The 27,669-nt window shown below is 34.3% G+C and overlaps 1 protein-coding gene across 7 annotated transcripts in view; it reads left to right on the top strand.

Annotated features, from left to right (window-relative positions):
- Window positions 1-27,669, top strand: part of CACNA2D1 (calcium voltage-gated channel auxiliary subunit alpha2delta 1) — a 510,209-nt gene that overhangs the window by 348,776 nt on the left and 133,764 nt on the right. For all 7 annotated transcript variants that reach the window (XM_020884065.2, XM_020884063.2, XM_020884064.2 and 4 more), the window contains exon 7: window positions 20,746-20,877. In XM_020884065.2, coding sequence (XP_020739724.1) covers window positions 20,746-20,877 — 132 coding nt within the window. The remainder of the gene's footprint in view (window positions 1-20,745; window positions 20,878-27,669) is intronic.

The following is a 27,669-nucleotide window of genomic DNA, read 5'->3' as shown; positions in this document are numbered from 1 at the left end:
TATCTTCTTCAGTTACCAGTGTTGATATGTCAGTGAATATTTAGATAAACAGCTTTTTAGCAGTAGATGACTTAAATTGTCATTTGTCAAACTAATCTAATATATATCTTACTTACCTCAAAGGACTGTTATGAAAATTTTAAAAACATGTAAAATAACTAGAACACTCCTTGATGAATGTTAAACTAAAATCTGCCTCATATATCAGCAGGTTTTATTTTCCTGAGAAACTGTATTTAGTTCAGTTCAGTCGCTCAGTCATGTCTGACTCTTTGCCACTCCATGGACTGCAGCATGCCAGGTTTCCCTGTCCATCACCAACTCCTGGAGCTTACTCAAACTCATGTCCATTGAGTCAGTGATGCCATCCAACCATCTCATCCTCTGTCGTCCCCTTTTCCTTCTGCTCTCAATCTTTCCCAGCATCAGGGCCTCTTCCAATGAGTCAGTTCTTCACGTCAGGTGGGCAAAGTATTGGAGTTTCAGCTTCAGCATCAGTCCTTCCAATGACTATTCAGAACTGATTTCCTTTAGGATTGACTGGTTTGATCTCCTTGCAGTCTTTTAATATAAATCATTTTTATCTAAGCCTAATGAGAATATTGTTAACTACTAGAAGTCCATAACATAGAACTGAGAACATGTACACATTTTTTCATGGATTGAGTTAAGAAAGATGAATGTTTTAATAAATACTGATGAATTATGGAATTTTTAAAATTCAGTTTAAGTAATTCAGAAATATTTGATAATGATTAGTTTCTTTTCATAGTTCTTTGTTCTGATATGGTTCTATGTTCTTTGTATGGTTCTATGTTCTTTGTTCAGGTATAGTTCTATATTCAGTTCTTTGTTATGGTATCATAGTAAGCAACTTGTGAACATGAGGTTTTTTGATAATTTTGAGATGTGTTTTAATATTTTGATGAATAGATTTTGAATCTGAATATTTGTATATCAAAGCATATTTACTTTGAGGATCATTAAGCTACTAATTTATACTCTCCTTTTTTTGTAATCAAGTAATATATTTTAGGATTGTTAAGGGTTCAATTTTAAATTCACTGCCCATACAATAATAAAAACAAAATATTCTTTTGTTTCTGTAAGATCAGTTATTATGAGTGAATAGAATTAACTATACATATCTGAGGATTAAGTGTGTTTTACTCATAGGTCATCAAATATATTGTTATCATGTCTCAAAAAGAATGTGCTGAGGTTAGAAGCAATCTGTATTTTTTTGTTTTCTAAAAAAAGTCTGAAAATATGTATCCAAGGGTCTAATTTATGGGGATCTAATTGTGTAACTAGTATTAATTTATACAGCAAACATAAGAAAATCAGAATATAAATATAAAAGTAAGGCTACTGGATGATTGAAGCTCATGTGTATTTTAGTGTATTATAATATCATACTAGACTATATGTTGTATAAATTATATATAGTAAACTTTAAGAAATAGGTACAAAGACTAGTTATTAGGGCTGTATGTCACATAGTAGCATAATCATAATATTCATTTTACCTTTCAAGAATTTCAGTAAGTGGCCAACCTATTCTCAGTGCTTGGTCAAAACCAGTCTTTTATTAGGTTGCTTCTCTTGTGTTCTACATAAAGTCATTATTAAATGAAAAGCCATTACAGTCTAGTTTATAGGTTTTTTTTAATGAAATTAAAAATCATCATTCAACCATGCTATATGACAAGACTTAGTATAGACTGCATTGCTTCACTGCATCTGAATCTCTCTTTTGGACATGTAGGAGAATTACACCTTTTCCCACCTGCACTAGGGTGGAGGTACATGGCTAGTGCTAGCCAGTGGGTTATGATGGAAGTGATATCTGTAACTTTCAAGTTGGTGAATTTAAAATTGAGAAATAGACTCTCAAACTCTCTTCCTGCCCCAAGATCAGACGGGTAGAACCACATGGAAGGAACTTCTGTCAGTCTACATCCCTAGGGTGAATGAGCACATGCTACAGAGACTACCCCCTCTTCCATACCTGGGTTCCACCAACGGTAAGCTCCGGGTTTTTAGGATGAGACAAATGAAATAAAAGATAGAAAAATGATAGATAGACAAAAGATAGACAAATGAACTACTTGGATATTTAATCCACCTAAATTATATGCATGTAAATGCACACATACATGCTCACACAGCAAATAATATTCTAATATTTTTATCTAATTAATTTTCCTAAAATATAATTCTTCATCTAATTATCTTTACATCATCATTCTATTTACAAAATGACTAATCTGACTTTCTTAGTTTCTCAGGATTTTTTCCCCAAATGTTTAAAAACTGAAAATTTCAATCTAAAACTTTGTCTCCAAAATAAATGTTAAGAGTTACTACTTGCTAAGTGTTAAAGCCTTCAGCAAACAAATTTATATTGAGCTAGGCAATAAATTTCAGTTCCATTCTCTTATTCTTAATTTTTCATTTTTTTCCCTCCTGAATCAGATTTTAAAACTATGACAGCTTAGGGAAAACAAAAACTCACTGCTTATTCTCTTAGGAGGTTGGATGATAGACTGATTTCAGGCTCTGACAATTTAAAATCTACATTTGTGCTCATTTCCAAGTCAGCAAACTAGTACAAAGTACATAAATTATACATGTTGAAAAAATACTGTCTCCAAACTTATTAGTTTGTTTTATGAAACTCAACAGTAAACTATTATCCACAATATGTGATGTTAACTGCCTTCCCACTGAAAGAATTATACTGCTTATAATATATGAGAAAATAAAATTGACTTAACATGTATCTGTAATCACTAGGCTAGAGTACATATTCAAATGAAGAGACTTGAATTTAACCTGGGTTAGTAGGCTATAAAGTATATCTATAAATATGTATATTGTACATATATGAATATGTATATTATATAAAATATACATATAAATAATATGTAAATGATATATACTTATATATACATAAATTTATAATGTGCATATCGTATAAATGTATAAATTTAAAAACATAACATTTTTGCATTGCAGGTATCCATATACTATAATACCATTACTATAAGTATGACATTTCTATACTGACCTTAGTTTAAATATTTTCCATTAGTTCTTATGAAGCATAAAATTTTAATGAAATTGCAGGTTATTAATCAAAGAGCAATATTATATACCTTGCTGATTTTCAGTTTAACAATAAGGTGCATTTTTAAAGAAATTTTATTTTGGAACTTTTAGATTTTTGTTTGTCTTAGGAGTTCAGTGTCTCATTTGACATTTGCTGGTTTTAATGGATTGAATTTCTGTGCAAATAATGTAGAAGTTGCAGCCCATCATCTGATCTCTCTCTGTTAGATTTTGGCCAAACTTAGTTCAGACCTTTTATAGTAGTAAGGGGTGGGAGATCTTAACAGTGAAAGTTAAGAATTCTGTTCTGACTGAGACATTGTTATTTTCCAACTTTAGAATGTTTTGGTAACATTGAGTGGTACTTGTGCATAGTTGTTTTCTTCTTTTGATTTTCATGTTTTGTTAGTGTATAGTTACTAGAAATTTAATCTGTTTATATAATATATAAGAATCCTCCATGTTAAGGAGTAGATAAAGGACTATTACACGTTTATCATGTTTGCATCTACTTTTGTGTTTGGTATAAATAGTAAGGTCTAGATTTCAATATAAAATAGTTCCAAGTAATCTGTTTCAATTCAAAAATTTATCTACAAACTCATGATCTTGAGTATGATTTATACATGCCAAAAATCACATTTACAGGTTCTGTACATTTAAAAAATACAAGCTACATTTCAAAAACTATAATTGTGAACTCTTCTTAGAAAATGACATTAAAACATTTGCCAGAAAAATTCTAAAAGGTTAAAGAATCAGTCTTGATCCAATATAAAAACAGTAGTTTGAGAAAAAAAAAAATCTGTGTGAAAATTTTTCTGAAAATTCAAATATTTAAGATACTATTTAAAGTCTCCACTTAATCCCCATGTTACTTGGCATAAATGCACATATGTATATATCTCACGTATGTATATTATTCAGGCATAGAACTCTTCCCAGTCAGCTGTTCATTGAATCAAATTTCAGATAATAATACCTTAAGCTAGGAAAGGGGTTTGCTTCCAGTCTGTATTTTGATGTCGATAGCATAAGTTTCAAAATATTCTGAGCTAACAGAAAAAGAAAATTGTTTATAAATGATAATAACAAACAATGTTCATGTGTTTCAGGGAGGTTTTCATTTTAATGAACACATCTTTATACTCCACAAAAACCTGATAATACCTGTGAAAGGTTAACTTTAGTAAAAGATACTAAATTCTAGACATTAAGATGAGGTTTTTTAATGATTTTTTAAACGTAAATTTCCTATGAAATAGTAAAATGGGTGCTAACACTAGGCATAACGTTGGAAGTGAGGGAATAAATGTGCACTCAGGAAAAGTCAGAATATTACAAAGGAAAATTCAGAATATTACAAAGAAACGGTAAATCCAATCTCAATCTCAGTATATTTGCACTTTTCAAAGCCATAAAAAGTTTGTTTATCCTCACTAAAAATATTTATATTCAGTTTTGGCAGTGTCTAGAAGAGCTGTTGTATAAATGCTTCTAAATGAGTTATGTTATCAGTTATGTTTATCAAAGCATGTATGTGTGCTAGGTTACTTCAGTCGTGTCCAACTCTGTGCAACTCTATAGACCATAACCAACCAGGGTCCTCTGTCCATGGGATTCTCCAGGCAACAATACTGGAGTGAGTTGCCATGCCCTCCTCCAGGGGATCTCCCCCACCCAGGGATCAAACCCAGTCTCTATGTCTCCTGCTTTGGCAATTGGGTTCTTTACCACTAATGCCACCTGGGAAGCCCATCATAAGCATGTATCATTCTAAATAGAGAACTGAATTATATGATCTGGTGCCTGTAGTGATTCACAGACACACACACACACACACATCGCTACCTTCTTGTCTAAGAAGATATTGCTATCTTGTTTAAAGGTATGTGATTTTAAAAATAGAAAAAAGTATGGATATAAACAACAAAATGCACAGACTTTTGCTTTTAAACAAAAAATGTTGGAGATGTCACATTTAGGAATAGCAGGTAAAAGGACGAGACAGGGAGAAATTGATACTTAAGTAGAATACATATGAAAAAATTACAGTAGAAAACAAAATCAAAAGGCTTCGCTTCAAATTTATTTGAAAGGCCAGAGAACCTGACAAATAATGTAAAGTATCCTGGCTGCTATCAGTCTGACATGAAACACAAAGTGACAAGGAAGTAAAGGCTTGTTTCAAAATCACGAAAAAGATTCATGTCAAACTACAGTTTTGGTAAGAATGGTAAAATCATTTTAATAAATTATTCATGTTTATATTAGACAATGGTAGCTATGTTTTTAAAATTAAATGGAATTTGTTACCTCTTTGCTGCTGCTGCTGCTAAGTCGCTTCAGTCATGTCTGACTCTGTGCGACCCCACAGACGGCAGCCCACCAGGCTCCCCCGTCCCTGGGATTCTCCAGGCAAGAACACTGGAGTGGTTGCCATTTCCTTCTCCAATGTGTGAAAGTGAAAAGTGAAAGTGAAGTCTCTCAGTCATGTCCGACTCTTAGTGACCCCATGGACTGCAGCCCACCAGGCTCCTCCATCCATGGGAGTGGGGTGCCATTACCTTCTCCCTTATTACCTCTTTACATGTGCCTAATTTGATGTTTTATGAAATAGAAGGTTTGAAGTCTTCATCTGTATGTAACCTTCTAATATTAAATTTTACTGAAAGGTCAATTGAAGTTTTGTTTTTAGAAATAAATATCTGAGATGCTGTTAATTAATTAAATCTTGTCACTCTTGTGTATTGGATAAATGAGAGTGGTTGGCACTTGTTCATTTAGACCTACTGATGCAGGTTTAAATCATTTCTGAAAGTCAAAGGCACAAGCAATTTGCAGGAGAGCCACACGATGGTAAGAAGAGCATGGTCGGCAATTTGAAGTGTCTTTATAATACATATACGACTCCTGTGGTAGAACTTTATGGTCTTATAAGACCATGTAATCATCCAGTTTCAGTCTCGTGGGGCTCTGTGAAAGTGTAGAGGCACAATAGATTGCCTTATCATTCTAACCGAGCATAAGGGGAATTGCTTATTCTTCAAGTACACAGCAAGCATAAAGTGCTCTACATACAAGAGTTTCAGGCATTGTATCCCTGGGTACTTCATTTAAGTCAATAACTCTTTTAAAAAGGCAAAATTCAAAACAGTGCATTAGAAGATAATGGGTTTTTATTGGTTTCAGTATCTTTTCATATTATTTCTTCTTGATGGACTGAGTTGGCCACAGATACACCGAATTTGCGCAGTTGAATTCAGTGCAGTTGTTTTAATGCAGATGTAAAAATTGTATTCAAAAGGCATATTTTTGCGGCTTTTGATAAATGAAAAAATAGGTACTATCATAGCACACTTTTCCCTGGTTACTTTTCATGGGAAACGGTGTTCTTGTTTATTAGTGTTAGGTCCATGTTATTTCCTTTTGGCAATCTCTCTCAGCTAAGTAAAGCCTCCTTAGTACTTAAGGATCTATAGCACTTATTGATGTCAGTAACTATGAACATCCTTCAAACAGTTTTGACTGTCACTGAAACAGTGACTTCCAAATCTGATTCTTCCATATGAATCCATGGCTAAGCTGCAGATTCATTTCTCTGATTCCCTTTTGAATAACCGTTTTCAGTGGATTAAAAGGCCCAGGCAAAAAAAATAAAAAATAAAAAAATAAATAAAAGGCCCAGGCACCTCACATTATGACATCAGTGTCTCCAAATATGCCCCTCCTCCAATGTGCATATCTTTGTTAATAGTACCAGCCATGTCCAAGCAGAAAACCGGGGTTCTTTCCTCCTGCCCCCCGTCTGTCGCTGTGGTCTGTGGATTGTTTAGTCTTCTTCCACTCCCCATGTCTCCACTGGCTTTTTAGTTCCACCCATTGTCATTCCTCTGCATCCTGACCATACTCGCTTTTTGTCTTCTTCTCCCCGTTCATATGTGGCCTTTCCCCAGTCCGCTTTCAGTCTTCTTCCATGCTGGCTTTTTGAAACCTCAAGTGCAAATATGATTATTTTGTATTTTAGCTTTTATGACTCTGTAATTCTCAGAATACAATTATTTTTTGTTTAGTACTTCTGTATCATTATAACAGTATGTCTGTATTCTTAGCTTTGCTGCTTTGGGCCATCAGTTCAGTTCAGTTGCTCAGTCATGTCCAGCTGTTTGCTACCCCATGGACTGCAGCATGCCAGGCTTCCCCCATATTCTTCTTTTATTCAACCATTTTGAAGCATGTAGAGCTCCTGAAATGCCTTACGCTTTTTTTTCCCCCCAGCGTTTCCTATACAAGGTATTCACTGAATCAGTCACCCAGCTGTTCTACCACTTTACTATTCTTCTTTAAAACTGTACCACCTCCTCCTGGAAGTCTTCTTTGACCACCAACCTTTTGACTCTCAAAACATTTACTCACCTCCTGAGAGGCAGTACTGTTGTTAATAGGGTGTATGATACAAAAGCAAAATTGGATATAAGACGCTTTACCTCTCTTTCTTCATTAGATGTAGAACAAACTGCAAAGAATGGTCACAATTTACTTTAATTCTGAGAGCATAGTCAAGGATTATTAATGTGCTTTGAGGGACTGAACACAATGCTGGAATTAGACCTCTAGAATTCAATCTACTACAGTAAGAAGACCCAAACCATTTAAGAAGACCCAATCCATTTTTAGTGTCACAGCATTCCTTTTGTGCCATGTATTTTTCTTTGGATGTTTTGATGTTGCAGCAAAATTGTGTGAGATTCTATCCTTGAAATACTGCACTAGATCCTAATGCTTTCTATTAAAAAAGTGAACAGTGGGAAGGGAGGTCTGGAGATGGTGTAGAAGGAGCCATAAACGACCGACTTTCATGGAGACTTAACTGAAGGCTTTTCATTCAGGAGGTCATTTGCCATGTAGAACACCATGGCAGTGGCCGTGGGAAAAGGGGCTGAAAATGAGGTGAAATTGGAGGCAGGGAGACTAAAGGTTGTTGTGAGAGACGTAAGTGAGTTTGGCCTTGCAGTGAGAGGAGATTGAGAGATACACAGATCTAGAACCAGTGTGACCTGGTCATTTACCATCTCTTATGATATTTCATCAGATCAAAAACCTTTAAGCCACTTGTAAAAGTTTGTGTGCAGACTATTTGTTTAGATCAGGTATAGAATCCTTTATAATATTTTTTCTCACTTTACCAAAAGGTTTACTTGTTCTTTTGAACATTTTTCAAAAAGAACCAAATAAAAGACCAAATAAATGAATACAGGGTGATAACTTAAGAATTCATTTGATGTCATTGAAGAGACATATGAATCTACTTTCCTAGTTACACTGAATGATTATTTTATGAGGAATCCTTTATAGTAGTTTAAAGCTATGTCAGAATAACTTGAATTTCTTCAACCAATTTGACCGATAATGTAAACTTTTGTGGGATATTAAGTTATGAATGAAAATTTAAAATACATGATTTATTAGAATAGAAAGATAATTATTTCTTAAGGTGTTTGTTGAACTGGCAGTAGCTAGGACTGATAAATATAAACTCAACATCAATAACTGTAACAAATACATTAAAATCTGAACAAGTAATGCTCACTATGTTGTAAGCATCCTGAAAACTGATATATTTGATGTATTTTTTTATTTTTCTATATAGATGTCTATCTTTATAAATGATAAAATGTTATGAGTGCTCTGTATGCATGTATGCTTATTTGCATATGCCAGTTCTTTATTTGTATGCAGCTAGAGATACAAGGATATAACCTCTTGTCTTAGATACGGAATTAGATTTCACCCATACCTTTATGGAACATGACTCAGTAAGTAGCAATCTGTAGTACAAAAGATTTATTTTTTGTTTAATTTCACTCTGAAGCAGTGCATGGTGTTTAAACTAAGTGATTGTTCTTAATTATAGCAATCTACTATGTGGTGTATTTCAGTGCATCTAATCTTTCCATCTTAAAATCACCAGGCAGCTCTTTGTTCTGAAACTAGTTGACACAAACCCGTAAGTACTAAGCAGTCTGTGCCTCATTGACAGTATCACCCTTGCCCCCAGGAGCCTTGTTATCCTTCTCCAACCATACCTCATTAGTCAGCTCCAATACTTTTTGATCCTTCTTTGTGAATTTGTAGTCCAGATTTGTATGTAGACACTAAATTCCCTGTGCAGTTAGGCAGTCTCAGAGCAAAGGCAAGAGATTTCCCATATCTAATTTAGTCTGCAGTTCTTGGCCAGAGTTTCCTCTCTGCCTTAAAAGAACTGTGTACACATCATTCTGTGTATGTGTGTGCATGTGTGTGTGTATGCCTGTGTTGTGCCTGGTATGTATATTAGGTCTTATATAATTTAATATTCCCTTGCAGAGTTTTAATGTTTTTGTGTTGCATTCACCAGTATGTATTCACCAGTTGTATTCACGATCACTACTGTGGTTTATTTTCAAGAGCACTGGGAACATTCCATATGAACAAATTACCTTCACTGAAATTATACAGTACATTACATACTATCATTATAGAGACTTTTCTTTTTCATTTTCCCTTCTCTTGTAACAATGTAAATGGTTTTGGAAGGGTAACAAGCTGTTTTCTTCTGGAGATTTATAACAGGAAAATTAAGTAGTATTTCTGGACATTAATTTAGGGTCAAGGAAAGAACAAAGATTCTTTGAGGAAAAGAGAGGATGTCAGATTTTTATCACTCATCCTAGCATTTTAGCAGCATGGTCAGAATGTCTCCATAAATATATATATTTTAAAAATCTTTTAAATGCTGAGTATTAAAAGCCAAATAAGAAAATAATGATATAAGCAGATAGCATTTATTGTGCAGTTACTAAATGACAAAAGTGTTCTAAGTACATGTAATCCTCGGCACAGATCTGTGAGGCAAAGCAAGGAAAATGAGGTTTAGAGAAGAGAAAATGCTTTCTCAAGGTCAAATGGATACTTCACAGAGACTCAGCCTTTTGGTGGGAGGGCAGTAAGTCACAATATTCTTTGCTCATACTGCATACATGCATATATGGTGTGCTGTGTTTAGTCACTCAGTCGTGTCCAACTCTTTGCGACCTCGTGGACTGTAGCTTGCCAGGCTTCTTTTTCCATGGAGGTTCTCCAGGCAAGAATACTAGAGTGAGTCTCCATTTTCTCCTCCAGGGGATCTTCCCAACCCGGGGATCAAACCCTGGTCTCCTGCATTGCAGGCCGATTCTTCACCATCTGAGCCACCAGGGAAGCCATGCATATACTGAATTCTAAAATACCGATTTATTTAAAGGAAAAAGCGTCATCAGCTAGATAAGTTGGCATCTAAAAACAGCACCTCAATTTGAAGTCCTTTATATCTGGTCTTAATTGTGCATTTATTCTTATGTGGCTTTGACTTCACCTCTGTGTTCTCATAGTTTCTGATTTCTTTTTTAAACTCATATATTTTATTTCCCTTTTTAAAGTTTAAATTTTAAAAAGGTTTAGAACATTTTTGTCAGTTTCTTGTTGGTTCAGAATGTAGCAAGCTGTATTTAGTAAACTTGCTCTAATGTATAAAATAGATATTTAACAATTTTTCCAAAAATTTTAGTTACAAATAGTCACATTTGTGATGAAAATGACTTTGTGAAATAGTATCAATGGAGGAAATGGTGTTGTCTTTCTCAGGTAATTTCTGTAAAGTTCCAACTTTATGTTTGCAAATTATTCAGTATTTCCAAAATGTAAAATTACAGTATTTCACTATATGATTCCAGTGAAGAGTATCTCATGATGTGAGAGGTTTTAAATAAATTAGAGGGTGGACATAAGGAATGTAGATTTATTGAAAAATAGATTTATATTTCAGTTGCTACATCTGAAAGAAGTTATTTTTCCAGTAAAAAAAATAACTGACAAAATTTTATGTCAAGATGTAAAAAGGACCTGTTCTGTATGTGACATCTAAAGGAGATGTGCATCTTACAAATTTTTATTCCAGCTAAGGAAAGGACTATAATAATATCATGGACCCTGACATCCTTTTATTCATAGGCTTATTTGACATTCATGTTAACTCTGTCTGGCACCCTTGATGTGTTTATTTTCTTTATTTAGATGAAAGACAACAGAAGTATAAGACATGAAATGACTAGTTTGAAGTTGAGGCTGTGCCCATGAGAGAGAAAGTTAAAATGCTTGCATGAGAAACATTTTGCCTCCTAATCTTATGACATTTCTTGTGCATACTACTTCTGCCCCTTCAAGAAAAATTTTGCAAGTATTTATCAATTTATTGAAAATGACATTAAAGATCCTCAATTAACAAACCTATTAGGTCTGAATGTCTTCTATTCTCTTTGCATTATTCTTATTTTATTTTATAAAAGTGGTTTCTCCTGAGCTCCTTCTATGTGCTCAGCAGTTTGCACTTTTTTTTAAAAGCAGAGCAGCTGTGTTCTGGGTATTAACCAGGTGCTCAATCTATGGGAAACTAGACATTGGGAGTGAGACCAGAAATCTCAGCAATACAGGGTTTAGAGAATTGACAAGAACAATGCCTTTTAATATTTGTACCAAGTTAACAGTAGGAATAAGGCTTATCTCCTCATCAGGCCCCACAGTGGGAGGTGTGTGGTGGTGCCCGAGACATGATTAGAGAGATTAGATTTGGTCTTCCCATCTCCCTGTACTTTATTAATATTTCATTTACACTGGCATTAGATTAGATTCCTTTAGCCAAATCCACCAAAAAGATTCATTCATTTTAATATTTATGAACACTGCTTGTTCCTTAAAGTGGATTCTTTTTGTTTGTGTGCTTAATTGGATCAGTGGGTTTCTTCTTATTAACATTTTTCTTTTTCAAGATTAAGGTTGATGAATTAAATTAGTGACATCTGGCTCAGCTCTTGGACTAAATGTAACTCCTTTAATGACTGTGTTATATACGGTGAGATAAAATGAACATTTGCTATAAAGATAAAATTAAATTTAGTTTAGAATCATACAGTGTTGAGTCATTTTTTTAAAAAAGCACAGCTCATAATATTTTATGGATATCCAGGAACAGGAAGGGGGAGGGATAACATTTTTGGGGAAGAGTGTAGCAGTAAGTGCATGGCCTCTTATTAATTGATTCATTTTATTATTTAGTTGGTATAGTTGCTTTACAACATTGTATTAGTTCCTACTGTACAGCAAAATGAACCATCCAGACATAGTCATGTATCCCCTCCCTTTTGAGTTCCTTCCTGTTCAGGTCTCCGCAGTGTATTAAGTGGATTCCTTGTACTATAGAGTATGTTCTCATTAGTTATTTTCTTATACATAGTGTCGGTAGGGTGTATGTGTCCCTCCCAACTCCTCCCACCTAATCTTTCCCCCTTGGTATTCATATATTTGTTCTGTATGCCCTTGTGCCTATTTATTCTTTGCAAATAAGGTCACCTGTGCCATTTTTCTGGATTCCGCATATGTATATTAATATATGATATTTGTTTTGTCTTTCTGACTTACTTTATGATTTTCATTCCTTTTTGTGGCTGTATAGTATTTCACTTAATGGCACTAAAAACATAGCTTTGAAATCCTTATCTCTTCAACTATGAGAATAGTGTGTTAGAATTTCTGGGACTGAAATGGAAATTTCTCAACCTGAAGAGTGTCAAAATATAGGCTCAAGTATGGACATAATTTAGTGTGAAACAATAATATTTTTAAATGTATCAGCTTTCTTTTGAAGAAGTTTTGTTATGGTTTTTTGTGGACAGGATTTGTTGGGAATATTACCTTTTACAAAGTGAATTGATTATCTTTTGTTTATATTTGTACTTGAGCAAAGTTTCTAAAATTGTGCCCTACTGACTTTTTGAGCTGGGTGATTCATCGTTGTGGAGATTGTCCTGTGCATTCTGGGATATTTAGGGTGTCTCGGATCTCTACCTACCAAATGCCAATAGATCCCCTAGTAGTCTTTCTTTTCTATTTTCTCGGCCCTGCTTTGTAGCATGTGGGATCTTGGTTCCCTGACCAGGGATAAAACCCTCATCCCTTGCATTGGAAGCTCAGAGTCTTAAATCCTGGACCTCCAGTGAAGTTCTGCCTCCTACTAGTGTTTTTTGTTTTCTTTATTTTCATTGGAGGATACTTGCTTTACAATGTTGTGCTGGTTTCTGCCATACATCAGCATAAATCAGCCATAGGTGTACATATGTCCCCTCCCTCTTTGAAACTCCCTCGCACCTCCTTCCCCATCCTACCCTTCTAGGTATCACAGAGCATCAGGTTGAGCTCCTTGCATCATACAGCGAATTCTCACTGGCTGTATATTTTGCACATGGTAATATATATGCTTCAATGCTACTCTCAATGTGTCCCAGTCTCTCCTTCCCCTGTTGTGTGTGCAAGTCTGTCCTCTGTCTCTTTTGCTGCTCTACAAATAGGTTCATCAGTACCATTTTTCTAGATTCCATAGGTATGTGTTAATATGTGATATTTGTTTTTCTCTTTCTTACTTAACTTCACTTGTAAAACAGACTCTAGATTCATCCACCTCACTAGAATTGACTCATATGTGTTCCTTTATTATGGCTGAGTAATATTCCATTGTATATATATACCAAAACTTCTTTATCTGTTCACCTGTCAGTGGACGTCTAGATTGTTTCCATGTCCTGGCTATTGTACATAGTGCTGCAGTGAACATTGGGATACATGTACCTTTTAGAATTGTGGTTTTCTTAGGGTATATGCCCAGTAGTGGGTTTGCTGAGTCATATGGTAGATTTACTCCTAGTTTTTTAAGAAATCTCCAGACTACTCTCCCCAGTGGCTGTATCAATTTACATTCCCACCAGCAGTGCAAGAGAGTTAATTTTTTCCACATCCTCGCCAGCATTTATTGTTTGGAGATTTTTGATAATGGCCATTCTGACCAGTGTGAAGTTATATCTCATTATAGTTTTGATTTACATTTTTCTCATAATAAGCAATGTTGAGTGTTTTCTCATGAATTTATTAGCTATCAGTATGTTTTCTTTGGAGTAATGTCTGTTGGAGCTAATCAGTGAATTTTGTCAAGTCCCAGGATACAAAATCAACACACAGAAATTTCTTGCATTCCTATACACATAACAATGAAAAAATCAGAAAGAGAAATTAAACAAGTAATCCCATTCACTATTGTAACAAAAGGAATAAAATATCTAAGAATAAACTTACCTAAGGAGACAAAAGAGCTGTATACAGAAAACTATAAGACACTGATGAAAGAAATCTAAGGTGACATAAACAGATGGAGAGATATGGCATGTTCTTGGATTGAAAGAATCGATATTGTGAAAATGACTATACTGCCTAAAGCAATCTACAGATTCAGTGCAATCCCTATCAAATTACCAATGACATTTTTCACAGAACTATTATAGAACAAAAATTTTCACAATTCATATGGAAACACAAAAAACCCTCAAATAGCCAAAGCAATCTTAAGAAAGAAGAATGGGGCTGGAGGAATCAACCATCCTGACTTCAGACTATGCTACCTGTCCTGACCATCAAAAGTGTCTGTAGATATTGCTGAAAGGAACAATCTGAACTGATTGAGAAACATTATTTACAAATGCATAGGTGACAGATTTAAAATTCTAAATTAGAGCTACATAAATAATGAAAGTATGAAATAAATAGTTCATAAACAGGATCTTGAAATATGACTTATTTGGGTGCTGTGTCTATGACTGCCTCTGTATGAATTTTGATAAATTGCTCTTCTAGATCTTATTTTTATCATCTAGAAATGAGTCATATTTTTAGATTGCTGCAAAAGTAATTATAATTTTGCATTTTTGAATTTTGCTATTTGATATTGGAATACATTCTTATATAAATGTGATTGTTATACATCACTTTAATGTACATTTCTCACTTTATTTTTTTGCTAATGACTTATTAGTTGTTGTATATTTTATATTTATTTTATACTTTAGAAATGATGTCTCACAAAAAGCAAATTTGAACAGTTTTTTAATTTGAGTTCAAAATGGGTTGTAAAGCAGCTCAGACAACTCAAAACATCAACAACACATTTGACCCAGGAACTGCTAATGAATGTGTAGTGCAGTGATGGCTCAAGAAGCTTTGCAAAGGAAATGAGATCCTTGAACGTGAGGAGTTTTGTGGCCAGCCATAGGAAGTCAACAACGACCAATTGAGAGCAGTCATTGAAGCTGATCCTCTTACAACTGCATGAAATTTGCCCAAGAACTCAACCTTGACCATTCTACAGTCATTTGGCATTTGAAGTAAATTGGAAAGGTGAAAAAGCACAATAAGTGGGTGCCTCATGAGCTGACTGAACGTCAACAAAATTGTCATTTTGAGATGTTCTCTTATTCTGTGCGACAACAACAAACCATATCTCACTCAGATTGTGACACATGATGAAAAGTGGGTTTTATAAGACAGTCAGCAATAACCAGCTTAGTGGACTGCGATGAAGCTCCAAAGCACTTTCCAAAACCAAACTTGCACCAAAAAAAGGTCATGGTCACTGTTTGGTGGTCTACTACTGGTCTGATCCACTGCAGCTTTCTGAATCCTGGTGAAACCATTACATCTGAGAAGTATGCTCAGCAAATCGATGTGATGCACCCAAAAAGCAAATCCTGCAGCTGACATTGGTCAGCAGAAAGGGCCTAGTCCTTTTCCATGACAACACTTGACCACACATTGCTCAACCAGTTGCTTCAAAAACTGAATAAATTGGCTACAAAGTTTTGCTGCATCTGCCATATTCACCTGACCTCTCACCAACTCATTCAAGCATCTCCAAAACTGTTTGCAGGGAGAATTGCTTCCATAACCAGCAGGAGGAAGACAGTGCTTTCCAAGAGTTCATCAAATCCTGAAGCACAAATTTTTGTGCTATAGGAAAAAACAAACTTATTTTTCATTGGCAAAAATGTGTTGATTTTAATGGTTCCTATTTTGATTAATGAAGATATATTTGAGCCTAGTTATAATGATTTAACATTCATGCTCTGAAACCACACTTTTGTACCAACCTAATAGTATCTTGTTTCAAGTGTCATTTTTAGTAAAATGTGATTGTGGATACAAAATAGTTAACTTATCTGCTTGCTCTTAATACAGTATTACTGACTTTGTTACTACCAGTGGAAATAGTTTAAATAATACATGCTAATTTTATCTTAGTACAAGTCTATGATAATGGTATGATTAAATGGCAATGGTGTAGTAAACATTTTGGACAATTCTTTTTTTTAAATTATTTAATTGTATCATATTTAGTATTGTTAAAAATAATTGTTACTATCCATACCCTTATATAACTTTAGGATTTACAAGTCTTAGGAAAGACCTGCCAATGTATTTTATGTTTTATAAAGTATATTTGTGATGCATACTTATCAAAGTTATTTTATATTTTAAGTAAATCATAAAAATTGTTTCTCTTCTTTTTTTCTAGCATATTTTTGCTTCATTTCAAAGCTATAGTTGATATTAATCTTAAGGTGTTTCAAATAGTTATATAGTGCCTTCAATACATGGTGAGGCCCAGAACCCTGAATAAATCAACAAAATGTATTCAGACTTAAGTGGGAGCAGTAGTGGAGTACCTCTTGGCTGAAGTTCGCACGAGAAAATTGGATTCTAAACTTGTTAACGATTCCACAGTAATGTCATAAACAAGACACAGATATGTCACGTATTTTAGATTAGCAGCAAATGTAAGGTCCTTTTTTTATGCTATTACAAATTAGATTTTCCTTTCTTCCCTTGAGAAGCCAAACTGAACAAAAGAATCCTCTACAAGAGAGAATTGCTGAACACCAAGGCCGTGTTTTTGAAAACTAAATATAAGAAGAATAGAAAGAAACATATGCTTGGCTTTCTGAATCAATTAGCAGTGAAATCCTTTTATACCATTCAGATTAGAGGCCCCAAAGTCAAGGTTTGCTTTCCCAGCATTCATTGATTTTAATAAACTTAGCCTTGAATATCTATGAAAGATTTATTTTCATAAACTCTAATTTTCAAACAAAGATAAAAATCTTCATTTCTTAAAAGTTGACAGAAAATCAGTACTCATGTTACTCCTAAAGAAGCCATAAGACAGCTAAGTTCATTAGAAATTGGCAGCAGGTTCAAGGCTAGATCACAATTGGCCAGTATGTCTTACACAGTGAAAAATACCTAAGTCACTCATGTATTTCTGTGTACACCATGTACTCAATTCAAGCAAGAAATTAGAAATTTGGATGTGTGAATGTAAAACATCACTACTACTTTTGGAGGCAGATAAAGGTGTGGGTGCATATAGAATACACTATATATTAAATAAGGCCATACATATCCAGTATATAATTGAGAAAATAAAATACAATATAATTTTAAAGACTGCTAAATGCTTTATGGAAAACCAATCAGAACTATTCCCTATGTTCTTGAATATACCTGTCCAAATAGAAAGCTAAGTTTTATTGTTGGACAAGAAGTATTTCAAGGGCTTTTGGAAAGATCATTTATTCTGGAGCTATTACATAAAATATTGGTGAGCTACTAGTTTATATAAATATTTATGCAAATAAATAAAATCCTCTATATCTTGCTTTCTTGCTCTGGATATTTATATAAAGATCATGCTTTATAGAAAAAATAATTGCGTTTGAAAAGTTTCAGCATTGCCAGTGTTCTGCGTTAGTTTTATTATGCCATCATTTGCAAATGACCCAGTTACTTCAGTATTATTTTTCCATAGTTATGCTAATAACATAGAATTGGGGAAATGTTGGGCACTTTAGTAATTTGTGGATTACGTATTTCGTTTTTACAAGGTTAAGAAGGTAAAAATCTACTTATTATAGAATGCCAAAGTAATACATGATTATTATGTTATTTGCTCAGTTTTGTTCAACTGTGACCCCATAGACTGTAGCCTGCCAGGCTCCTCTGTCCATGGGATTTCCCAGGCAAGGATACTGGACTGGGTTGCCATTTCCTTCTACCCAAGATGGATATAAAAGAGGATTCATACTTATTTGTTTGCTTCTATATTTTACATGTCACCTTTTACATTTTTAACTGGTTTCCAGTGTAGTTTGAGAAAAAATATTTCCTGCTGCAGAAATTTATTTTTCTGTTTTAAGGAATTTGTACAGTATAATAATTGAAAGAATGATTCTCGGTCTAAAATTCTCTGCCTCAGGACTGAATATCTGTAATCTCCTCATAGTATAAATTTTTTCAGATAGAAGTGCTGGATTAACACATTTTGATAGACAGTGTTTGCCAGACTCTCCTCTGCACTAATCTTGTACTTCTATGGCAGATCCTGTGAATTTTTCCTTGTGAAAGACATTCAAATAAAAATTGTGGCCACAAGAATAATGATTGCACTCGAGTTTTTATAAATACACAGCAGCAAATGCAGCTTTCTTGCTACACGTTCTCATCAAGTTTTATAAACTTTGCTTATTTGATAAGTGCACAGTGCCATTTCTTTCATTCTGAGTAAATCACTTCAGGTGTCTATTCTGAAAAAGCTTTATGTACTTTGTTCATTTGCATATGAACAGCTTTTGTGGAAATCATTTGCAGTGTCTTATCTGAAAAAGAATTTTCAAACATATAAACTACTATTTTAAAACAGATCACATGATAACATTTCAGAGTTTGACTTTTTCCTCAAATACATAAAAGTATAATTCATTATCAGTGTATCAGAGCCTAATACTTAGTAGTTGTTAGGTAATAAAACTGAATAAGACTCTGAAAACAAAGAAATATTTATTAAAAATAATTAGATCTCAGTTGTTATTAATGTGAATTAAAGAACCAAGGAAACTGAAGAAACAGACTTCATTAATCCCCAATCTATTTTAAGTATCTAAACCATAAATAAACATGATTATTTTGTTGAGTAGAATATAACTGTCTAATTCATGAATGTTTAAAAAAAAGGTAGAGCATGTCCCTCTTTTTCTGTGCTATTTTGTGTGGTACCATAAATATTCATGGATAGTGAGTATTAGTTTAGGTTATCTATGTGAATATAAATTTTCATATAACTGGTCACTCAGTGTTCATTGGATCATGCTTTTGAATTTGAATTCACTAGTGTCTCAGATGTGCTATGGATCTGACCCAACTCATGAATATTTACACACACAACTGATCTTTCTGAAGGTAATCACATCCATAAAGATGGGAAACTTGTTAGTTTCCAATAATGAGAAATGCATTAGGATGCCGGTCCCAGAACAATTTGCAGTATGCTTGTTTTCATATTTTGGGTGAATGATAAACCTTAAAATACAAACGCATATGCTGTTCATCTTTCCTGAAAGAAGGTCTTTGTTCTTTTATCTTCAAAACATCTTGCATATGTTTTAACCATGATTGTATTTGGTTCTTTTACTTACTGTGGTCATAGAAATGAATGGAAAAAAGTTAAGTAGTATTTCTAGTCATTATCCCAAGCTAATGTCCATTATTTACGCTTGGACATATATTCTCAAATGCAAGCTTTCCAATCTGCTAATTTGCTAAGGGCATGGTGCATATTTTACATATATTAAGACCTTCCAAGAAAGATGAGGTTATCTTGTATGTCATCTTTTTTGTGTAAAGGGAAAATAATATTCCAAGCTGATTAAATTTTTATCATGTTAGACATAGAATGCTATGATCATGGAGAGCCATAAATATAAACTATATTTAGCCCATGTTATATCCTACATTATAATTGTTTGTCTTTCATTATAATGACTGGCATATGTTTGTGATACCTATGCAGGATCAGTCAGTTGGTATAAGTAGGTATCAAAATCAATGACCTGTCCCTTGTTAGCACCACACTCTAATTGTTAGTTGAACTAACCAGAAAAAAGAAAATTATTGTTCATAAAGCTAGTGATAATGTATCAGCTACATCTTACTTCTATTATTGATGTTGTCAAGCCTCTGAATGAGTTTTTCTTTATCAACATGTATGCATTTTTGTTGTTACAGAAATATAGTTAATAAGCTATGCTCAATGACAGACATCTATTTTTTTTTTTAACTCAAGTAACAGATCAGGCCACGTTAGTATATCACAGAGAATCATCAATAGTTGAGGAAAATAGTCATCAAACTGTGTCCTAAGGTGTCCTGTAGTTTTCTTCAGAACTGCCTCAATTGGAGGAATGCTTCCCACCACCTCTCAGCCAGCAGCGCTTGACAGTTGCCTGTTCTATGTGTTACAGTGGTTCTCAGCAGAAAGTAATTTTGCTCCCCAGGGCTTATCTGATGATGTCTATAGACAGTTTTGCATATCACAACCGGAAACATGGTACTGACATCTAGGGTGTAGAGGCCAGAGATGCTTGTAAATATCTGCAAAGCACAAAACAACTCCCGCTACAAAAAAGTCACCCAGCCCCTAAATGTCAATAGGGCCACCATCATATAAACATTTGTTTGAAGAAATGATTCCATGTCTAAACTTTTTGATTACCACCAGATCAGAGTGCTTTTATAGATAAAGCAATGAAATATATATAATATTACTGTGCACATATATGAAAACAGGTTCAGTTACCGATTACAAATTTGAATTGATTGATTTTTCCATTCTTTCACTTTTGGTAGCAACAATTGTATTAAATGAACTCAACTGGACAAGTGCCTTAGATGAAGTTTTCAAGAAAAATCGAGAAGAAGATCCTTCATTGTTGTGGCAGGTGTTTGGCAGTGCTACAGGCCTGGCCCGATATTATCCAGGTAAGTACTTGGTGATTCAATAGGTATCAAGTAAAATTGTAAATACTAGACTTAGTTTTTCTTGAGAACACTGTTACCTTCTCCTATTTGGTAAAAGATGGTTATCCATGGGTTTTGTAAGAAAAGACATTTCTCCTTACTTCTCCTTACATGGCTCTTTAACTACCAAAATCACTTTAAGTCAACATACCTGAGAAGCAGCTGGAACCATTGTTATGTGAAATCAGGCTGTGCTGCCATTGAGACTGTGAGCAGGTGTCTGTGGACCTGGAACAGGAGGTTGTCATGAATCTTAAAACAGTTCTAAGACTCCAAATGCATAGCATGGACCAAGTTATGAATCACATTAGAGAACTGAATAGAAATTTTAGAAACTAATTGAAAGATCCCTTTCCAGATTTTAAGTCTCTGTGTTTATATGAAAAGTATTGATGCTTTTCTTTAATCAGTGAATGTAGATTTGTTAAAATGAGAAGATGAATATATTTTACAAATTAACAAGAATAAATCCTTGTGTAATGTCCTTTATTCTTATATAAAAGTTTAAGAGGAAAGAATTTATAATGAAAATGAAAGATTAATCACTAGTACATACTGAGAATCTATTGAAAAGACTTTAAGTGAAATGTCTGTTGGTATTTTTAGCTTTTCCACCTTTCCAAGCAAGCTGACAAGCACAAATGCATTTTCTTCCTCAAAGTGTGACTGAGTTATGGGATACATACTAGGTCATTAGGCTTTAAAAAACACAGCATATATGAGAGTTTATTTAGACTTGCATTTTTTAAACATTTAACATTAGAGTTGTTAACAATGGAAAGTCACAACAGTGAAACGGGGCTGAAATAGAATTAGATAATATGTCTTTGTGAATAAAAGTATGTGGGCATCATCAAACTAAATAGCTCTAAAATTAGGTAAAGATATATAACTTATTGCAATAAGTGCCAGATAGTAAGATCATTGACAACTACTGTTTGCAGAAATCCAGTGGGCTAGGAAAGGCGTACTGGTGTTTCATTGTTGAAAAAAAGTCATGCATTACTGAAATGTAAACAATATCAGATGTCAGGGAGATAGCACATAGCTTGCTATAATAGATGAATTTTCTACTTGGAAATACTGTTCAGTATAATACAAAACTTCTTCTAAAATACTCTTATGTTACTAATATGTTCAATATCATATATCAGGAATTTGAAAACTTTCCTATGTAATATAAAGAAAAATGCATTTATTGCTCATGTACATAGTAAACCTAATATAATAAACCTTAATGTTATGGCAGGTCTTATAAAAGTACATTTATAATTAATTAGTATACAATAACACTAGTACATGAATATAATTATTTATATTTATCAATAACTTACAGCATTATGTAGCTTTAAAATGTATTAATGCAATACAGAATTCCATTTATGAGCAGCTGAGGATAGGAGGAAAAGGATAAGTAAGAGAAAATATGATAATAATGAACAAGCTAGAGCCCAGAACTACAGGAAAGTTGGTAATGCTGCAAAAGAAAGAACACACATTATTTTAAGAGAGAAATAGGAAGGAGAGTGGAAGGAAAGATTGTATAAGAAAGGGAGAGATAACATTGGGGTCAAGAGGTAGGAGGAAAGATAGATCCTAGTATGTACATTTTTCCAAGATGAGTCTTTCCAAGTAGTTAACTTTTAAGCATACCAATAAATCACCAATAAATTTTCTTTTGAATGCTAATTGAGGGATTATGGCTTTAATTTCTTTTTTTAATCCAAATCATATACTTTCTAACATGTTGACATTTGTCCACTTTTATCTTGGAAACACTCCATAAAGATTTAGTTTAGCTGAATCCATACGGTCCCCCCAGAACGTTAGTTGTGGAAGCAACCCTCGGCTTTCCTATATAATACCATGTTTTTTAAGATTTGACTCAACAAATCATCTCTGAGTCTCATAATGGCTCTCTTGATTGCTATGGAATACACTCAGTGAAATTTCATTGAGTTTATTTATTGAGTCTGTTGCTGAGGTGCTTTTTTACTTAAAAAAATTTTTTTGACATGTGAAAAGCTGTACATAGTTAACATATGTAACTGGATGAATTTGGAGATAAGTATACATTGGTGATACTATCACCACAATCAGTGTCATCAACCTATTTATCATCTGGAAAAGTTTCCTCCTACTCTCTTACTTATTATTATATTTTGTGTTATAAAAACACTTAATATAAGATCTAGCCTGTATGGAGGGAGGAATGAGCAGCCAAGATGACTGTTCTCTTGTTCTCTATCCATCCCCACTCAACTAGTCCCTGCTTCAGCTACAATCTTTTCACCTGACTGACCTTCACTCTTAATAATAGGTAGAACCTAATCAATAAATGCCTACATACTTGCTCCCAGCCCCAGCTTGTGATTATTCTAAGCCTTATATCAGAACATCACCACCTGAGAGCTTATCAAAGTGCAGTGAGGGGCATGCTCTCTGCTGCTTTCACTGGTAACCTATGAGCTAAGCTGAGATCAGTGTCAATTCTCCCTATAACTGGAAACTTCCCCTCCTCTTTTCCCTCATTCCCTCCCCACTCTCCACTTCCAGCTAAGAGTGGGCTATATTTCTGCCCACCAGCAGCCACACATGGTGGGGTATTGCTTCAGGGCCTTGCTTCAGACCCATAAGATCCCCCAGTCCTTTAAACCATTAATGTCTCTGTCACTATCTCCAGGCTCTTTAGCCTTAAAGCTGCAGGCCTGTGGAACACAGCCCAACATACCCTGTTAGCAGAGTTTTAAGTGTACAATACCGTATTGTTACCTTCCGGTTCTGTGCTATACAGAAGATCTCTAGGGCTTACTGGCTTTGTATAACGGAAACTTTGTACTCTTTAACTGATACTTCCCCACTTCGTACTTTCCCCTGACAACCACCATTCTACTTTGCTTCTGTAAGTTTGATTATTTTAGATTCCTCGTGTAAGTGATATCCTATTATCAGGGGTGAGTGTTATTTCCTCAGTTCTGTCTCACTGCAGCAAAAATTTGAAACGACGGACCAGTGTTACCTCCCTGTTACAGCTCGGTTTTATTTGGCAAGCAAAGGAAAATACATTCTCAAGGCATGAGGGTGGTTGACCCAAAAGAAGAGAGGGCTCGATCTTGGCTCCTCTTTTTATATGGTTTTTCTCCTCCCCCTGAGCCTGCCCTGTGTAAACTGGGCTAGCCAGGAGGGCTATTTGTTTCACCTGAGGTTCTCAGTCTTGTCCTAGGATTTTCTTTTGTTCCATTTTTGTGGGCTTTTCCTTTCTTTTTCTTTTAGCCACCACCATTTTGGACTCCTTTTACCTGTTCTAACTACCTAACCATATAGTACTTGTCCTTCTGTGCCTGCTTATTTTGTTTAGCATAATATCCCTCAGGTTCAATTATGTCACAAATGGCAGGATTTTTGTCTTTTTTAAGGCTTAATGAGTTGCTCTTCATGATAATAATGTTCTAATAGAATCAAATGTCTTTAACAAAGACACTGACATTATTATAATTATTATTATTATAATTTAAAAGTGGACCTCTATATTGCTGTGTATGCTAAGGCATGCTTTCAACACATTTTACATGTCTTTCAGGTTTAAAGAGTTTCAGGTTTAAAGAGTTTTTAAAATAAAATTTATTTTTAAAATAAAATTAAAAAAAATAAAATGAAGGATTTTTTAAAATTTCTCAGTAAGCCATACTTTCCTCTCTGATTTTAGTCTTTCCATTTTGATACTGAACAAAATAATTTGGAACAGCTCATCCCTGATTACTTTCGGTTAAAGCAAAGGTCAAAATAGCCTTTAATTATTTTTAATTATCTTACTTGTGAGTTGAAATAGAATAGCTATTACCTAATTGGATTTTACATGGCAAGATTTGGACCTCAGGCTAGGATCTCCCTTCTAACTGTGAAAAACTAGATGGGTCTTCTAAATTTTCTGAGCCTTAGTCATCAAATCTAAAAATAAATATGAGCACTAACATTTCAATTTTAGAGTTCTCTGATGGCCTAGTGGTTAGGACACTGAGCCATTGGATAGCCCAGGTTTGATCCCTGGTTAGGGAACTGAAATCTTTGGGCTTTCTAGGTGGCTCAGTGGTAAAGAATCTGCCTTCTAATGCAGAAGACACAGGTTCAATCCCTGGGCTGGGAAGATCCCCTGGAGAAGGAAATGGCAACCCACTCTAGTAATTTTGCCTGGGAAATCCTGTGGATAGAGGAACCTGGTGGGCTACAGTTCATGGGGCCATGAAAGTCAGACATGAATTGGTGACTAAAGAACAACAACAAATGTTTCAATTTATCCCCTGAGAGTTGTGATTGATGAGATAATATAATGAAAAGTACTTGCAATAACTCTACATGGTGGTGTTGGTCAGAAGATGTAGGTTTTAACCTATGACCTTAGTTAAGTCACTTCTTAAGAATGCCCAGTTAAATTTCAGTTTCAGATAACAAAGGATATTTCAGTCTAAGTATATGATGTTTGAGAAATATTTACTCTTACAAAGTATTTAGTATTTGCTCTAAAAATTATTTTTTAATTAAAATTGAAATTTAATTGGATGTCCTTAATTTCGTTTTCCTAAATGTACTAATCCTATCTCTCCGGCACTGAGTTTATGACAAAATATGAGAAATAAACTTTCCTATTACCTCATGACATTGTGAGAATCTAAGAATCAATTTCATGTGTTAATATAAATGCAGAATTTGTGTTTTTTTTTCTTTTTTTAATTCTACAAGCTACCTTTAAAGCCTTTTTGCCATATTATTGTAAATAAGTTTTTTTGTAGAAACTAGAATCTTCTAACTCACAATATAGGGTCTAAAATAAAATGTATTCTTGTGAAATATTAAGATGCTACTTAAAGGAGAGCTAATAATGTGTGTGGGTTAACCGGGTATATAGCCTGATAGCCAGTGTTTAAGTCTTACTGCCATGTCTTGATATCATGGTAACCTTGGGGAAATATTCACAGACTTGAGCTGTTAAACAAAAAGGATAAAGTAGAATTAAGAGGAGGAAAAAATTAAATGTTTCTTATTTGCTAAGACATTTAGGAAAAAGCCCGTGATGATTAGCCACTCTGCCGATTTCCGTTTTTCAGGTTATTTAAACAGCATGGAGGCACTAGTGCCTCCATACACAGAGGGCCCCAGAGCTGACAACATATAAGGGCACCTCTACAGAGCTGATTCTGAATAGCAGTTTGATATGAGTGGGGATGGATTTGACCTCTTACATCTGCCCTTAGATCGAATATCAGTAATGTGTCTGTTTTCTAATTTTGGTTAATATGTATGGAAGTACAGTATAAAAATGGTTGCTGTATGTCTTTTTTTTTTTCTTTTTTCCCCTTTTCTCCTTCTTTTCCTCTTCCTTCTCCACCTCTCCTTTTTCTCCTGTCTCCTCTCCAACTTAGCAGGTAGGTAGGCTGTGTGATAATAAGAAGGAGGATCATTGTATTGAGAGGAGTTCTTGATTCATATTAAAAATTTCATGGCTAAGTCATATCTCTGAACCTATTTCTTAACCAGTAACTTGGGATGACTGAAGAAGGTGATCTCCAATGCAGGCACTCCCTTAATTTACTTATGCATTTAGACCTCATTTGCTACACCACAGCTCTTGTTTTGTAGTATGAACTAGAGGGAGTTGCCCTAGTCATACAACACGTCCTGGCAGAGTTGAAGCTGGAACACATATCTGATGACATCTTGTTGAATATGTGCTGATGGGACAGTCAGTTTAATTTATGAGTGCTTTCTCAATTCCTGGGTTTGGAAGATCCCCTGGAGAAGGAAAAGGCTACCACTCTAGTATTATGACCTGGTGAATTCCGTGGACTACAGTCCATGGGGTTGCAAAGCAGCAGACATGACTGAGTGACTTTCACTTCACTTCCTTTAGAAGCCCTTAATTGATTTATATAAATTAACCTTAATACTATTAAAACTGCTTTCAAGAGCTATCAACTGTTTGAATTTTTATGCATCATAAAAACTGTAGGTATTGACAACACATTTCATCTATTAGTGTCTCTTGAAATTGTACAAATTACTGCAGTAATTGGGACGATAATTAGAAGTTACTGGCTTGTCAGAATGCCAATATAGATAGCACTTATTCTTTTTAGGTAATTAGTTCCACTTATAAAAAAAGGAAAAAACTTAAATCTCTTAAACTTCATGTTACATTTTTAGTTAATCATTTAATTAAATGTCTTATTAAACATTTGTTCTTTCTTCATCCTCTTTCATTTATTTATTTTAAAAACATAGTTTTACAGAACAGGAACCTAGTATATGTTGTTCAGTTCAGTTCAGTTGAATTAATGTTAAGTATTCCTTATGGAGACACTTCCTTGTTCTTGGATCTGCTAGGATTTTGCTAAAATAAAATGTGAGGGAACCTGTGTGCAGAGTATATAGAGGGACATATTTTTGCCATGTGTATAGCCAGTTATTAAGCTGCTTAACTCTTTTTGAAAAATGCCTTTAAAATGTATCAAATAACAGATGACAGGGCAGTCCAAAGAATACTTTTTTTAGTTGTTTATAAAGGCAGCATTTGCTAGATTTCTGGTTAATTTGAAGAAAACACGATAGCAATGGAGCCTCAGCATTTTGAGGTATTTATAAAAGAATAGCTGCTTTCAGTGATCAGTTATCTTTAAAAAAAGCCAGATTTTTTTTTTTTAGTTTGATATTTGTGAATGGATATGAACTTTAACTGTAAATATGTTTAATTATATTTGT

Source organism: Odocoileus virginianus, chromosome 1, assembly GCF_023699985.2.
Source record: "Odocoileus virginianus isolate 20LAN1187 ecotype Illinois chromosome 1, Ovbor_1.2, whole genome shotgun sequence".
Lineage (NCBI taxonomy): Eukaryota > Metazoa > Chordata > Mammalia > Artiodactyla > Cervidae > Odocoileus > Odocoileus virginianus.
Note: the sequence above shows the minus strand (reverse complement) of the source record. Positions and strands in the feature narration are given on the sequence as shown.